Source organism: Urtica dioica, chromosome 7 (genome assembly GCF_054948205.1).
Source record: "Urtica dioica subsp. dioica isolate 48M chromosome 7, U.dioica_male_clone48M_v1_H2, whole genome shotgun sequence".
Taxonomy (NCBI): Eukaryota; Viridiplantae; Streptophyta; class Magnoliopsida; order Rosales; family Urticaceae; genus Urtica; species Urtica dioica.
In genome coordinates, this window is record NC_142762.1 from 43,742,168 (window position 1) to 43,758,621 (window position 16,454).

General features: G+C 29.5%; 1 protein-coding gene across 1 annotated transcript; it reads right to left on the reverse strand.

Annotated features, from left to right (window-relative positions):
• Positions 1 to 2,892: 2,892 nt before the first annotated feature.
• Positions 2,893 to 4,957, reverse strand: LOC149391913 (homeobox-leucine zipper protein HAT22-like). Its single transcript, XM_089621082.1, has 3 exons — positions 4,399 to 4,957; positions 4,232 to 4,311; positions 2,893 to 3,359 (listed from the first exon to the last, which is right to left on the reverse strand). The coding sequence occupies exons 1-3, from the start codon at positions 4,888 to 4,890 to the stop codon at positions 3,092 to 3,094; spliced, it is 840 nt and encodes a 279-aa protein (XP_089477208.1). The 5' UTR covers positions 4,891 to 4,957; the 3' UTR covers positions 2,893 to 3,091.
• Positions 4,958 to 16,454: the final 11,497 nt, after the last annotated feature.

The window sequence follows — 16,454 nt, forward strand, 5'->3', positions numbered from 1 at the left end:
ACTATTTATTGATGTATTTATCTTTCTTTATTTACATTTTAGTTATTAAAAAGATCAAATTTACATTATTGGCGATAAACTATATTTTTTAATATGTTCCACAAAAAATATTAAACTTATTTAATGGCATTTCTTAAATTTGGTATGTTAATTTATTTTATTAATGCAACAATGGCCCAAAATTGATAACAAACAGTTGCAATATTAATGTCGACAGTTTCATGGATACTTTTATGGATTAGCGAGTCTTGAACATGATTATGGATTCAAATTCACTTTATTGAAGTATTTACTCGTTCTATATTGCTTTGCTTAATTCAATTATGTTCTTAATGCTTGAATGTGATTAGCTACTTCGTTCATGAATTTTATATTGACTTGATGCTTGAGAACTATTAGGTTAATTGTGTTTTTGAATTGAATTACTGTAATACATTCCTAAGCTAGAGATAGCTAGACTGTTACTGAGTCGTTTAAACGTTCTTATGTTTGATGTTTACCTTGTTTTTAGGAGTTGAGATCGGGAGATAAAATTCCGACATACGTTTAGGTTACTAGATGCTCGAGAGAAATTTAGTGGTATTATTATTGTGAATGTGACTAGAGTATGAATGTTTAAATCGTGCGCTATTACTATGAATCCAAACCATCGAATAGACATGTGAAATCATTGTCCTTACCTTCGCATAATCGTAAAGCCATCTTTTTCCTTCCTTTATTTTTTGTTTAAATTAGTGATAATCCCTCCTCTTCATCTTTTAAGTTCAATTCGGTCTAGTTGATTTAATTGTTATTTAAGATTAATCCTTGTAGATTCGATATCCATACTTGCTATTCTATATAACTTGGACGACACCTCCACTTGCGTGTGCGAATATAATATATATATATATATATATATATATATATATATATATATATATATATTTAAAGATAAAGACAAGTTACTCTCCCTCTATATTCCAATTACAAGGTCTTAAACTCAACAATACCCATCTCACATACATACCTTAAAAGGATTTATTTTTTAATCGGACCTTAAATGACTTTCTTGAACCATTAAGTATACGTATATATGATTGATCAATACTGGGACAAAGGTCGATGGCGCATTGAGAGATGACGTGACTGTTTGCATGGGCCTAATTCTAATATTTGGTATTAAACTGTGTATAAGATGGCGGACCAGCTTAATGCATGGGTTTTCTGACCCAATGTACACGTAAAAGGACAAACTATCCCATTTATCTTTGTGACAGTATCGAATCACAGTTTAGACAAAAATAGAATGAATTGTTTATATAGTCTGATAGACATTTTAGCATAAAAAAAGTGAAGCACATTACAATAAATTAGGTATTTACGTCCACCAATATCTCTCATCAACATAAATTAGTATGCCGCGCACTAATTCTTTTTCTCTGATGCTTCTTCAAACTTTACAATGATAAGGCGCATACTAGCAGACAGCATGAATTTTATCTCTGCATCTATAATTTATGCACATCTCAATATAAATCTTGTTTCCACGAGGTATAGATTTTATCAACATGTCATATAAAATTTTATGATGATGGACTACTAAATATAGGATAGATTTCACAAATATCATTTGGCTATAAATAAGTCAATTTTTAAAAATTCTATAAATACTCCATTTGATATAAGGCAATTAAAATCACATTTTTTTTTTTGTTAGATTTATGTAATTCCATTTATAATTCGATTAGTAGTGTTATTATACACTAAAATGTAAATCAAAGTACAAACACGTATTACTACTAGCGGATTTTAATACATGAATACACCAAACAATATAATTTAGTTGTAAACATGTGTATAGCAAATACGAATTATTCGCTTATAAAATAGATTCATGTATATGTTTTTTTAAAGATTATTTGTTGTCGGTGGGGATTGAACTCACGACTTCAACTTTGAAAGTTGTGTGGAATTATCAATAGACAAAACTAGTTACCCCCTACGAATATAAATTTTATGTTTTCATTTAAAGATAAGTATAAAATTATCAAGTCATAAGGACCCAAAAAATAAAAATTCATAAACATTTTTTCAATATACGATTGAAAATTGAATTAAGTTTTATGAAAACAAAAGTAAAGAAAGATGAAAATACATTTACCTAAAAGAATAAAACAGAGAAAATGAGAACAACATAGAGATGAACAAGAAGGAAATAAACTTTTTTTTAACTTCCTCAAGGAATTGGATATGTTGTATAATAGCTACGACTTAATTGCCATGTGCGCATACCAGTCTTAATCCATCCTCACCGAAAGTTTAGTGGGAGAAAATTGTGCTTTATTGCTTTTTCATAATAAAAGTAAACGAAGTCCCCGCCGAGATTCACTACGTACGTACCACTAATTACTCTCCTCTTACTCTCTTAGAGAAGTTGCGATCCTCTAATAAACACATTAACCACCCATTTATAGAGTACTCATGCGAACCACTTTCTCTAACACTCATATATATATATGTACGTATATATATACATATATATATATATATATATATATATATATTACGTATTTTCCGCCTTCCTTAATATAAAAATATTTATTCTAATTGGAGTATCGTGTCTTCCTTAATTCTATTTGTTTAAGCATCACAAGTTCTATCTTGAAATCCATTAATCATGACCTTATAAATTCTTATTAGTTATAATTTTATTTTAATGTGGCATTTCTAGCATGTTCAATAATGAAGATGGCACGGTGATCATCTATCTTGGACCGGATCCTAAAGACTGAATTGGGCATTTTCTTTGGCTTTTGTTGAGCTCTGATACTCAAAATCAATGACCAATGAGATGAGTAACCGAATAAATCTTTGCTATTTCTCATTCTCCTTAAAAATGAACATTGAGAACAAAAAACAAATTAAACGTAGTTTAACCATCCGAATCATGAGTCTAAAGATTATATTCACAAATATGTGACCTGCATGTAATTATATAGCAAGTGCTGAGAGCTCGATATATGACATATAATAAGCATATCGACCTCTACGTGATTATTTATGTATATTATGTGTCTATATGGGGATTTTTTTTTTAATTATAAAAAAGCTAACAAGCTGCAGAGGGATGTTGATTACTAGGTGTGAACGAAGCGGCTATGAAGTGAGCTGGCGTATTAGTGGCGCTAGGGCTGAGCCGCTGGCAAGAAGGACAAATAACTGGTGACGTGGCGAACGGCGTGTAAAAAGGCGTCGTTATGAGTTTGAGAGACCTAAGCTCTTGCAACTCGTTTTGCAACCTCTTGTTTTCCTCTGTCAACGTCTCGCAACATTTTTTCCATTGCTCGTAATCCGCCTCTGTTTGCTTCAGCTTATTTCTGCCCATAAATTCTCAATAACCACATATTACTAATTATTTTGTGCACATAAGCTCATGAATTTTGATGATTGGTAGAATATTTTGCTCCATAAAATATTAATTTGGTAGTATTTTGCCTCTTTTTCAAAAACATTAATTTTTAGCTATAATTATTAGTCCCTAATTTTTATTTCTTTAAAGTGATTAAAAGGGTCAAACCAATAGTCTATAGAAAAGATGCTAAAAAAAAGAGAGAAATTGTTACATCTACTTAACATTTCAATAACATTTTCCAATAATCAACTAAAAACTAATTTTGGTCAAAAATACTACTTGACTTTGTGTGAAAAATCAAAGATATCCTTCACTTTAATATTCTTTATATTTTAATCAAAAAACCAAAACTCAGTTAATATTTATCTTTATTAACTTTTTCATTTAATTGAGTTTATTTCTCTTTCTCTCTCTCTCTAACCGAGTTTATTCAAAATCTCACCCTCACCGATTTCTCAAAATAAAGATAAATATTAATTGTCTTGGATTTTGGTCAAAATGTAAGGAATATTAAAGTGAAGCGTAATTTGGGTTTTCCACACAAAACCAAGTAGTATTTTTGACCAAAATTATGATTTAGTGGATTATTGGAATGGTGGTAGACAAGCCAATTTCTAAAAAAAAAAAGTATTATAGACCAAAATGTCACTATTATAAAATTTGAAGAGCTATTTGCGGCAAAGCAAAATTTCTAGCTTTAATGTTTTATTAAGAAAATATTTATAAGTATGAGGAAATATTTTAATATTCAAATAATTAGACTATAATTTTAATAAATTGAGATTAGTCGTTAGACTGCCAAACAGTTAATTAAATCGTAATCACGCGTATACATACCTAGCCCTTCTGTTCTGGAACCACACTTCCACTTGCCTCGGCCGTAGATTTAGTTCTCGCGCCAATTCTTGCTTTTGCTTCTGCAAATAATTTATCAGTAAGTAACGTGGAAGAATAATATCTTTGGAGAATAAAAAAAGTAACACCGAAATTCGGTGGTTAATTACAGGATTAAGAGTGGTGTGGTCTCTGAAACTGTCTTCGAGAAGAGCCGATTGTTGCTTCGTGAGCCTAAGCTTCTTCCTCGGACTTCCTTGCTCTTCATCAATATCTCCCTGATCATCGCTATTACTTCTAAAACCACTAATTACCCTTCTCTGCAAATCAGGCTCTGCCTCTTCGCCGGAAATTACGTCCCTGTCCCTCTTTATTACCACTGGAGTCGTACTCGCAGAAGAGTTCGAGAACGACGAGACTGCGCTGAGACACGAGGCTTGCCGATGCAGTACGCGATCCGGAGACGTGTGATGATCTGGACCGTCCGATCGAGACGGGATGGCGATGCTGATCGGGCCTAGCCTCAGATCGGACGGGAAGAGATGGTCGTACTTCAAGCTTGTGATGATCACTGATTTTTTCTTCTTCTTCTTCTTGTCGTTATCTGTGTGGTCGCCAAGGCTGAGCTCGAGGCCGGTTTTGTAAACTCCATCGGAACCCATATTTTTACGATATAAATATTAGTAATATATGTATTTGAAGAATGAGTAGAGATTACTCTTGTGAGGAGGTCATATATAATGCTTATTAACGGTGGGATATGGGATGTGGGGCCAATCTAATAAGTTTCAACTAATTATTGTAATAAAGGACTGATGATACATATTATGAAATTGTTTCCTAGAGATATTTAATTCGTTTATATTGTTATAGTTTATCACTTTATTGTACTCGATTATACATTGTATATATTACAGTATAAAAATTGTACTAAATATCGAAGATGTTTGATCTTTTTTTTTTTTTCATCAGTATCGTAATTACTGTTGTATATTGCGTTTTGGCATTTATTCTACGTAATATTCCGTTTTTTTGTTTTCAATTAATAAAAATAAAATGACGAGCCAAGTTTAACGATGGAGAATGAGTATCTGACGTACGTTGGGATGAAGTGAATTATGAATTATTTCCCACATGTGTCTTTTTCCTTATGAGTTGACCAAACGCCATGCCAAAATATCAATAATCACAAAAAGTGTGTAAAATATACAAAATGTGTGTGGAAGGCATCCATGGGTTGGGCAATTGCGTACGTCGACCCAATTGGAATCTTAGTGTGCACAATAAATGAACATTTATCACGCGTAACCTCAACTAATTTCTTTCAATTTTATCTCTTAATCATCATATAATTAATATTTTAGTATAATTCTGACATATATCATAAAGAATTTTTAACACTTTTTTTTACAGGGTGATAGAGAGGATAGTACTATGGATTAATTACATATTAATTATGAATGAGAAAGAAATATATTTATCTCGAGTAAATCTAGTCATAAATTAAAGTGAAGTGAAAAATGAGGTTTGAACGCGTGCGGAAAGCGAAGGGGAAGTAATTTCATATGGTTTGTTGATGAAAACAATGACAAAAAAAAAAAAAAAAAACTATATATCTCACATGTTGTAATAGATAGAGAAATTATTGTTCACCAATAGAAATTCAATTGTCGAAATAATTTAGAATATTAAATAATTTAGAATAATATTAAAGTTATATTAAAGCTATGAGATGGAGTATTGAAAAATTATATTAAAGCTATTTTATAAATTAACTTTGTCACTTAAAATACTAAATCTTGAAATAAATATGTAATACTTGGCTAAATAAACTATTATTCTAGCTACATCTTATCTACTTGTGCCGTGACGTGTGTATGTATATATATATATATATATATATATATATATATATATATATATATATATATATGTTATAAACTTATACAGACATCTTAGGTATATGCATGCTTGTTTGTACAAGTATGTAACACATTTTGCATAACTATGATTGCACAAGCTTGACTTTGTATTTAAACGAATAAACAAATATGAAATAAGCATATTAATATACATATATGATTTCTAAACTTGACAAATACGGCAACATACATGCTTACATATATATACTTTTATTCTATATATATATATATATATATATATATATATATATATATAATTCCGACTAATCATTGATGACACACACATAGTTAATGATTAAAGCGTTGATCCAAGGTTATAAATGATGAGAAATTATCTTATTAAAAGTCGAATTAGCTAATAATTTCAACCTACATTTTTTTTAGTTTTTCAAATAAATTTGCAGATAAATTGCATGTTAAAACTTTGTTTACCCGATGAAAATTCCAATACTTTTTGCATAACATAACCTGCGGGTATACTTGTATATATAACCATCAAAATCTATTCTATCAAATTAAAGTTATGTATTTAGGTTTGATACATAATTTCTCACAGATAGATATATGAGGGCAAAATAAAAAGCAGCTTGGAATGTGCAGCCATAAAAATAAAAAAATCAGATAGAGGTTACGTATTCAGACCTTAATTAACCTAATTGCAGATAACACAAAAGGAACAAAGTACTTTTAGCCTTCCATAGTTCCATTAATTATGTATTATAAAATAAAAGTTATGTTCCATGCATATGTTTGCAAAGGTGTGGTTGAATATATAATCGCACATTTTTTTAGAAGTAATTGGTTGGGGTTTTTTAGAACAAAAGTTCAAATCATACACATACACTTGCATATACATATTTTATAATTTACATAATTAGATTGTAATGAATGTTTGTTGCCACGTATATTTGCAGTTGGCTGATTAATGCAGGGTCTCCTTAATTAATATAAAAAGGGCCCCTTACTGTTTTTCTTGTTCTTTGTTTCCAAAAAATGCTTGAGCATGCAGTTCTTATTTAAAAAGAGATGAATAATGATTATCCTACTATATATAGTATAGATGATCAGGTATAATGGTGCTCAAATATTGTAATTCCACTACAGTTGACACATAAAATAAAATGATTGAAATTTTATAAAAATAATAAAAAAAATGATTGAAATGAAGGTTTGTTTGAAATAAAATTCAAATTAATAATAAACTTATTTCTATTAGTATTGTTTATGTTTCCTATACACATTTGAAAAAAAAAATCTAAATAAATGAAAATTTATTTCTATAAGTATTATATATATTTTGTACCCTTCATACGATTTCTCAACAAATCTTCAGATTTTTTTTTCTTTTATAAATATTACTCGTTATTGTTATTAATAACGATCTATGTACCTATTTTATAGAATCACACACACACACACACACACACACACACACGTGTATTTAATTAATTACCTCTTAACGAGGGACAGCATATTTGAATCAGTACCTAATTCCTTAGCACAACTTTGATCATATATTATATCGTCAACTAGTTTATTCTATCATGCATGTTGAACAACTTTATTCCTCACATATATTACGCTCATTATTTTGTTAATGAAAAACTCACACGGTTGTATACTTTTTGTTCCTCACATATTACGTTCACACAATACTTTATTCCGGTAACGCAATCGTACACTGGCTGAATAAAACTGATCATAGTTAGTTTGGCCGTTGAGTATATGCCTTTAAAGGCTTTTTTTCAAAAAAGCCTTTAAATTATTTTTTACATCAGGATATAGTATACCTGGACTGGAATCATTGTCAAATTCCTCAGAGCCCACCATGTGAGCAAAACCGGTAATATTATGAATGAATTTTCGTATCTTGCACTATATTAGGAGAATGTGTGGGTCTACACTCTACATAAGGTTTCTTTGGCATCTTCCTGATATATGCTCACACAGTATCATGAATCGATATGTACCATGCGTTATCCATGATTAATCATAATAATATTCTTGATCCTTCAAAATCTTTACAATTACGACAATGGAAAAGTCAGGGAACATCAAATTATTAAGCTCTACATCATAAGTAAATGAAATAATGATTCGTACTTTGGACTTTGGTCTAGTATTATTAATACATATAATCTCCATATGCAAGAATATGATTTTGCTGGTCTATAGTATTATACCCGGTATGATTTTGCTGATCACTTTCATTTTACGGCGTCCTATATATGAAAGTTTCGATTGACCAATTCTAATCTCTAAACTTTTCAAACTTGTGAATATATTTTTTAAATTGATAGATAGAAACTCTAATTATGAAAGTAATTTAGAGGGGTGATGATGAGGATATATTCGTCATATGTACGGTTTATCCACCGACGAATCTGCAAGTTCATTGCATCTTTTCCTAGAGTCATTTCATACCCTAACTGATATTAACACATTAAATATAATGATGATGAGACCCTTAACCAGTAAAAGTGGTGGTAAGTAAAATCTACTCATTTTTAATTACCTAACCGGAAAATATAATATATATATATATATATATATATATATATATATATATATATTAAAAGGATTACGTAGTTTGTTTTTATAGGTTTATGTTTAAATTATTTTTGGTAATTTAAGAATTATATATTTGTCTTCTAAGAAATTAGCTGCATAAATAGGATAGTAAGTTGTTATTATATAATATAAGATCGAAAATAGGAAAGTCTTTTTTTTTTTTTTTATGAGAAAGGAAAATTAGTACATCATAGAGATAAGAAACTAAATTCCAAACACGTACGTCGTTAGGTCATGACATTTATTTAAGTGAAAGGATACCAAAGTGACTGCAAAGATAAGAATCATCCTTGCCTTCATCGATAAGCTTTAGAAAACTGCCAAGCGATAGGCATTGACTTGGACAGAGAAGACAAAAATTAACAAGGAATGTTGGCCTAATTGTAAGAATAAGATAATTCACACATCATCAATTTGGAATTAGAATAAGTTTGAAGTTAATTTGAACATATTCTAAAGGGGGTAAAAGTAAGAACAGAAAGCTTGTATTAATAATATATAAAAAGAAAAAGGATATCTACAATATCATTGATTCGTGATCCTTTTTGTCTCCCCACCCATTGTCCCATCTCTATGCTTGACTTGTCACGAAATTAATAATTTTGCGACAGTTATAAATATTATACCAAAAGACAACTGATTGAGGAACTCTCATCCACAATAAGAAATAAAAAATAACAATAAAAAAAACAGCTTAGTTCTACTTTTTGGTTTGGCTAGTCTTTCACGAACCAATAAGTTATTCCATTTTGATGAATGAGATGCAAGTGAGGTAGTATTGACTATTGAACATATACTAACCAATAATTTTTAAATTACGCAATGATAAAAGGTTAAAATAGTTAACCTACTTGTGTCGACATGTAAACTTAATTAATTTGGGTTAAAATCATTTTGGGTTTAGTCGTTATGAGTTTATTGGTATTTTTGGGTTGTATTAGTAAGCTATTCTTTTGGGTGGATTTTAAGCATAATTTTGTAACGCTTAGATCATCTCTAATGTTAAACTCTAAAATTTCAAATTTAGTGTTTTCTCCTCCAATGATAAAAACACAAAAACTCTAAAACTCTATATTTTGTACAGTTTTTACACCAAATGAAGAGTGTTGCACCAAATTTAGTGTAAGATCACCTCCAACTCAAAATTTCAAAATACAGTTTCTTGCACTCCAAAATACAGTTTCTAACACATCAAACAGTGTTTCATCTCCAATCAAATACTTTATGTTTACCACAAAAAAGCCTATTCTCTATTTATCTATTATTTTAATAATTTTAACACCTTTTTATTTATTACACTATACTCAATATTTATTAAACTTGTATAGTTGTATTAAAAAATATTACATATTTTTTTATATAAAATAAAAGAACATTGCATATAACATTTTATTTACTTGGTACAAAATTTATAAAATAATGTCATACAAAACTACTAATTAATTTATTATTATTATTATTATATGTATGTTCATGTTATTTATTTTCTAACAAGCAAGCGTGCCCGCGCGTTGCAGCGAGATTATTTGATACATTTTAATACTAATAAATTATGTATATAATTGATTAAATAATAATAATAAATTATATGTTTGATTTATTGTTTAAGAAATATTACATTGTTTCAATATAATCAAAATATGCCAAATGATGTCGCGCAACTGCAAATTTTTTTTACGTAAGTCGATAATAATATATATAATTTATTAAATTTGTGTTACTAAAATCATAATAATATAGATATAATAAAAAAAAAGAGGAGATTATATATCAGTTATCATATTATACAGAATAACAAAAGAAAACAAAAAAAAAAATTGTTTGTTGTCCAATAAATAATAAATAGATAGGAACAATTTACATAAAAACAAACCGCATATTGAAAAAGTAGGTTTTTTGTTTTAAATTTAAATATTTCTTTCTTTCTTTCTTTCTTTCTTTCTTTCTTTCTTTCTTTCTTTCTATAATAAATTTATCTATAATGTTATAATATTTTTCCGCGAGTGATTGTCTTTTACTTTCATTTTGATGAAAGTATATATATTCAATGACATCACATTTGTTTTATGTTTTTTGAGGTAACGAATTTCTACATGTAATTTACTCATTATTAGTTTGATGATATATTTCTAATTGACACCTTTTGCACTAAATAAAATATATAATAAATTTGAAAAATTAAATGAAATACACCAACTTCTAAATATAAAATTGTGCATTGCAATTTATCAATATAATTAATGGTCATATTTTAATACATTTTTCTTAAATTAATTGAACATATAACTTACATTATTTAACTTGTGGTTTCCTTAAAAAAAAAAAAAACAAAAAACTTCTTTGCGGTTGTTTTTATAATAGATAATCATATGAGATAATTTATTAGGACAAACAGCACGATTCAACAAAGTTTTTGATAGAGAATAATGTTCAAGACAACATATGCGATTCAAACATTAACTGAATGTTAACTAATTTATTAAAAATAAAATAACAACAAACTAATGTATTATGAATTTATTTGACAAATGTTCATCAAATAATTGTTAAACGTTAGTTACACTTGAAATAGTTATTTTTCTTCCACACGTTGGTGTTTCTTATATAATTCATCGAATGACGCCTATAAGTACAACAACACTTTCTCCATATCAGCTAGTTGTTGCTAGCAAATATATATATATATATATATATATATATATATATATATATCAGCCACGTTGATTTTATCATATGTTTATGATTAAAAAAAAAACACGCACCCATTTTTTCGCTTTGAATAGATAGACCATCACCCATTTACTCATCTTTTGTATCTTCGCCATTCTATTATGTTCAAAAGAGTTGTATACAAAAACATTATGGGGGGAGAGAGAGAGGAGTAATAAGAAAGAAGAAAAAAAAAGAAATTTCTATCGAGATTCGACCGACCTCATAATTTTAAACTCTTCTCAGCTTCAGGTCATTGCTTCCAACTCCGTCAAGGACTTGGGAGCCATCACCGAGACCGTCTTTGCTATAACTCACCACATCAATCTGATCAACGCCACGAAGTCAATGAGGACCGCTCAGCTCAATGTTTTTCGTTCTTCACAGCCTCAGATATCGTCCATCATGTGAATGTTCAAAATTTTATTCTTTTCTCGTTCGAAAATCCAAGAAGAGCTCAAAGACTGTAACATGAACCCAAACGAAACCGTTAATCGCCTTCTCACTCAATGTCTCTCAAAAATTACAATCTTTTACCTATTTCTAGATTTCCCTACTTTGATCGTTGTGATTGGGGGTTCGCTCGCGTCGGATTGTTAATTGCTTGGTTTATCTTTTTTTTTTTTTGTGGCATGGATTTGCTTGGTTTATCTAATTTTAGGGTTTTGGAAGATTGAGGAAAGTAGATTGTTTTGGGTTGAATTTTAAAGTGTTTGCCTTTTTGGTTGTGTTGAGTTTTTTAAACTTGTTTGTTACCTTTAAAAAAAAACAATTGCTCAGATGAAAACATGGTCGAAGTATGGATTTATAGTAATGCATTTTAGCTGCTTGTACATTATTTTTTTGAACGTCCTCTGAATATATAGTTTATTTTGGTTTCGTTTTGAATCCGAGAATGAGACTTCAATTTTTTTTTAAAAAAAACACCAATTTCTCAGATGAAAGCAGAGTAAAAGAGATGGCTACTTGGTAAGAAGAAAAAAACTTTCCCGAAATATCTGGATTTTGATGAAAGAAAGATTTCAGCAAAGCTCTGAAAAATTCGAGACGGCTGCACATGGCTATTAATGTAATTTCTATAATGTTCAGGTCCTTTCCACAAATATCTGGATTCATCGAGAGAGTTAGAATGGCAGAACTTGTAATATTGTTTATTGTTAAGGGAAATTTAATATGAATTCTTTTAGTTGTTTTTTTTCATAACTAATGGCAAAATCGTAAAATGTTGTAATTATGCAAAACTATCCCCGTATTGTAGAATGAACATGGATTTGAGGCTGTGTGAATAGTGAAATCCGGGTTTTGCTTTATATATATAATAATTTGTTTGGAATGAAAATTGGTACGTTGAATGACATTTTTTAGTGTAATTATTCTCTATCACATTTCAAAATGATTATCATGTCACATTAAAATAAGTTAAGACTATATGATATGAAATTGAGTGATCTTGACACTAAATGAACAACAGAGCATCTCCAACCCACTCTATAATAGAGTGTGATGAGACAAAATAAGTTGGATTTGCTCCAACCCAATTCTATTTATCACTCCATAATGGAGTTAATGAACAGTGAAACACGCAATGATCTTTTTCCGAAATTTCTGTTAGATAACCACAACGAAGAACAACTGAGACGGATGAGGTAAATCGGATTGAACCATCACATGCGATAACTTACTGTGCAAGCAATAACGAACGCAAAAGGCGCGAAGAACACAAAATCAAAATGCACTAGGATTTTATCCTTGGTTCAAATCTAATGTGGATCCTAATCCAAGTTAGGGTGCGAGCAACCCTATTTCTGATCCACTATCAAACATTCACAAACTCAGGCGAGCAATTCAATCACTAGTTTATGAAAGGGGTTTGTGAGCAATCCTCAGACCAACAGTATGAACTCTCTCTCACTCAAGATCTCTCTCTATCTCTCCTTTTTTCTTAGATTCAATGACTCCCAGCTTGATATAATACCATGATACTAATTACAATTACTCAAGGGGATTAGAGACACTAGTCTAACTAACTAATAGTATTAAACCGTGTGACAACTTTCAAATCCTTTTACCTGTTGCTGACGTGGCTCGATACAAGAAGAAATCTCAGTTTCACAGTTTCACTAATATGAGTAAATTAAGCTTGACATTCTGAAATCTTGGATGTGATGGTCTAACATGAGCGGTCAAGATCTTTATTATATAGCCGAGTGAACCACAAACAGCGGTACATCGGCAGTGAGAAACACGGCTCTCAAATCCAAACCGTCGTTGCATTTTCCTTCCTATTTTTTCTTCATCTTTTTCACAATAAAAAAATATAGATTCCTAAATTATAGGAGCTCTCCTTTATCCCCCCTTGAAACTTTTAATATATCAAATAGGGGCTTAGAGCAACTAATAAGGTTATTGGGGCCCATAAGTGATCTAGTGTGATTATTGAGGAATTTGATTCTGTAAAAGGATGATGATGATGGAGATAGGGTTAAAGAATGGCGTACAAGTAGGCAATGATGGAGGAACTAATTCACTAATATTTACTGTTGATCATGTGTATAGACTATATAGAGTGGATATATAATGTTGTTGTTGGAGATAAGGTTTCAGATTTGTTCCGGGCTTTAAGGCCAACCGACCATTTAAATTGTGGGTTTGTGCTCTGTGTTTGCCTTTTCTATCTCAACCCCTCGTAGCCCACAAACCGCCCATATCTTCTAAACCCCACCATTTTGTCTCCGTGTTTCTCTCCTCTCCAAACTCTAATTAATATATCGATTACAAGAGATAATCAAAAAATATCTTAGTGGAACATCACTATAAGGTTGTTCACGGTATTAGATACCCTGCTGATCGAATGACTCCATAAGGTAAAGCAACAAGAACAACAAATGATTTCTGTCACTGACGAATGCCTTCTGATTATTGTGGATTATATTAATATATATATATATATATATATATATATATATATATCCGTACGAAAATAATATATAGCATAAACTAATGAAGTGGAAAATTAACTGAATGTTTCCTATATTTTAGAAGATTAAAATCTAAGAGTACGGAGTAGACTTTTATTTAAGTATTTCTCTAATTAATTATAAAAAAATTAATTAACATCATATATGTGTGTGTATATATATATATATATATATATATATATATATATATATATATATATATATACAGATCTCTCGAGATTTTGCCATTGTAATATCTGGTACTACTTTTTTGAGCCTATAAGTAAGTTAGGTTAAAATGATATGTTCTTTGCGTGATGATGAAATTGTCGTATTGCGTTTGTTCATATGTAACAAAGATGAAATAGAATATCGCATTAAGTGAATAATTATTAGTGGATTTATTCGTGCGATGCATAATTGATATACGTGTGTATATTATACATGCATTTATATTAGATCCGAGCATTTGGCAAGTGATTTGAAGAAAATTTAAAGTACAGGGATATATACCACAATATATAATAATTTCACACAGAATACAGTACTCGTCTACGTAGAGCATATGCATGGACATTCTCGTTGATGATGTCATTGATTACGGCCAGCAGGGAATGAATTTTCATTTAAATGACATAATAATTGGACAAGGGTATATATGGATAATGGATATGGGTATGGAATAGATTCGGACCGCGACACTAAAACATAATAGTCAGAGTTACATGAAATTATGTTCTTCAACATCGATCCATGAACATTTTAAAGCATATCACAATCTCAACAAGAATACCCACCGACTTTTCTAGAAAGCAATGGTTCAAGCAAACCCACCCCATGCCCACACTCACTTCTTATTTATCAATCTTTGTCACTATATACTAATAATATATCAGAAATAAAATGACCTTGTTTTTTGCTAAGAAATAAAATGACCTATACTTTTCAGTTAATATTAGTTATATATTCACTTAATTAATCTTTGTCCACTAGTGGCATCACCAACTTAATTATATATTCACTTTTCATTAACAAAGTTCTTTGATCACCAAATACATTTTCAAAGAGCTGATCATTTTACCAAAAAAAAAAAGTTCGAACACTTTAAAATTCTATTCCTAGCAATTAACGTAACTTAGACAAAATTCAAAGTTTCAAGTTTTAAAACTTAAAAAAATGTGGGTGAAAAAAAAAAACTAAAGATTAACCTGTCACAGTCGATCAAATTTAGGGCAACATCACACATATAAAAAAGAGCTCCTTGACTTTATTTTTCTTGCAATCCTTGCTTTCTTAACTCTTCTGGTGTCTGTGCAGCTACAATATATATGGATTATTATTCCTAAACTTTACGATACTTTAATACCAAAATCGAATAAGTTAAATTTAATCCAAAAATATGTGTTTGTACAAAAATGAATAAAACATTCTTTTATTTTTCTTTTGTATTTACTTTTGTTGTTTATTTTATGATCACAAAAATGAGGTAAGAGATCATTTTCGTTTGGTTGTGAAGTTAAAAAAAAACGATTTTTTTTAAATCTAAAGAAAAAAAATGGTTTGAAAAATCTAGCAAACGTTTGAAGATTTATTGACATTTTGTCTTTTTATTGACATGAATGTCAATAAATCTTCAAACAATTCTGGAGAATTCTCTGAAAATTTATCGACATCGTTGTCAATAAATTTTCTAGATGTCAATAAATCTTCAAAAAATTTGGTATGTTGAAAATTTATTGACATCCAAAAATTTTATTGACAACGATGTCGATAAATCTTCCAAGAATTTCTCAGAATCGTTTGAAGATTTATTGACATTCATGTCAATAAAAAGACAAAATGTCAATAAATCTTTAAATTTTTCAAACCTTTCTTATTTCTTCAGATTTTTCAAATTTTTTATTTTAAATTTCACAACTAAACAAAAGCAATCTCTAATTTTACTTTTGTGACCATTAAGTAAATAACAAAAGTAAATACAAAAGAAAAATAGAAGTATATTTTATCAAGGATATATTTTGTACAGATACATATAAAAAATTATATTTTTTGAATTAATTTTGACTT

What these genes read in the sequence shown, in the direction of transcription:
- LOC149391913 (XM_089621082.1), bottom strand. Translation starts at nt 4,890, where the DNA reads ATGGGTTCCGATGGAGTTTACAAAACCGGCCTCGAGCTCAGCCTTGGC. An exon ending in ACCACACCACTCTTAATCCT is followed by an intron (nt 4,312 to 4,398) that starts GTAATTAACCAC and finishes AATTATTTGCAG; the next exon opens with AAGCAAAAGCAAGAATTGGC. An exon ending in TTCCAGAACAGAAGGGCTAG is followed by an intron (nt 3,360 to 4,231) that starts GTATGTATACGC and finishes ATTTATGGGCAG; the next exon opens with AAATAAGCTGAAGCAAACAG.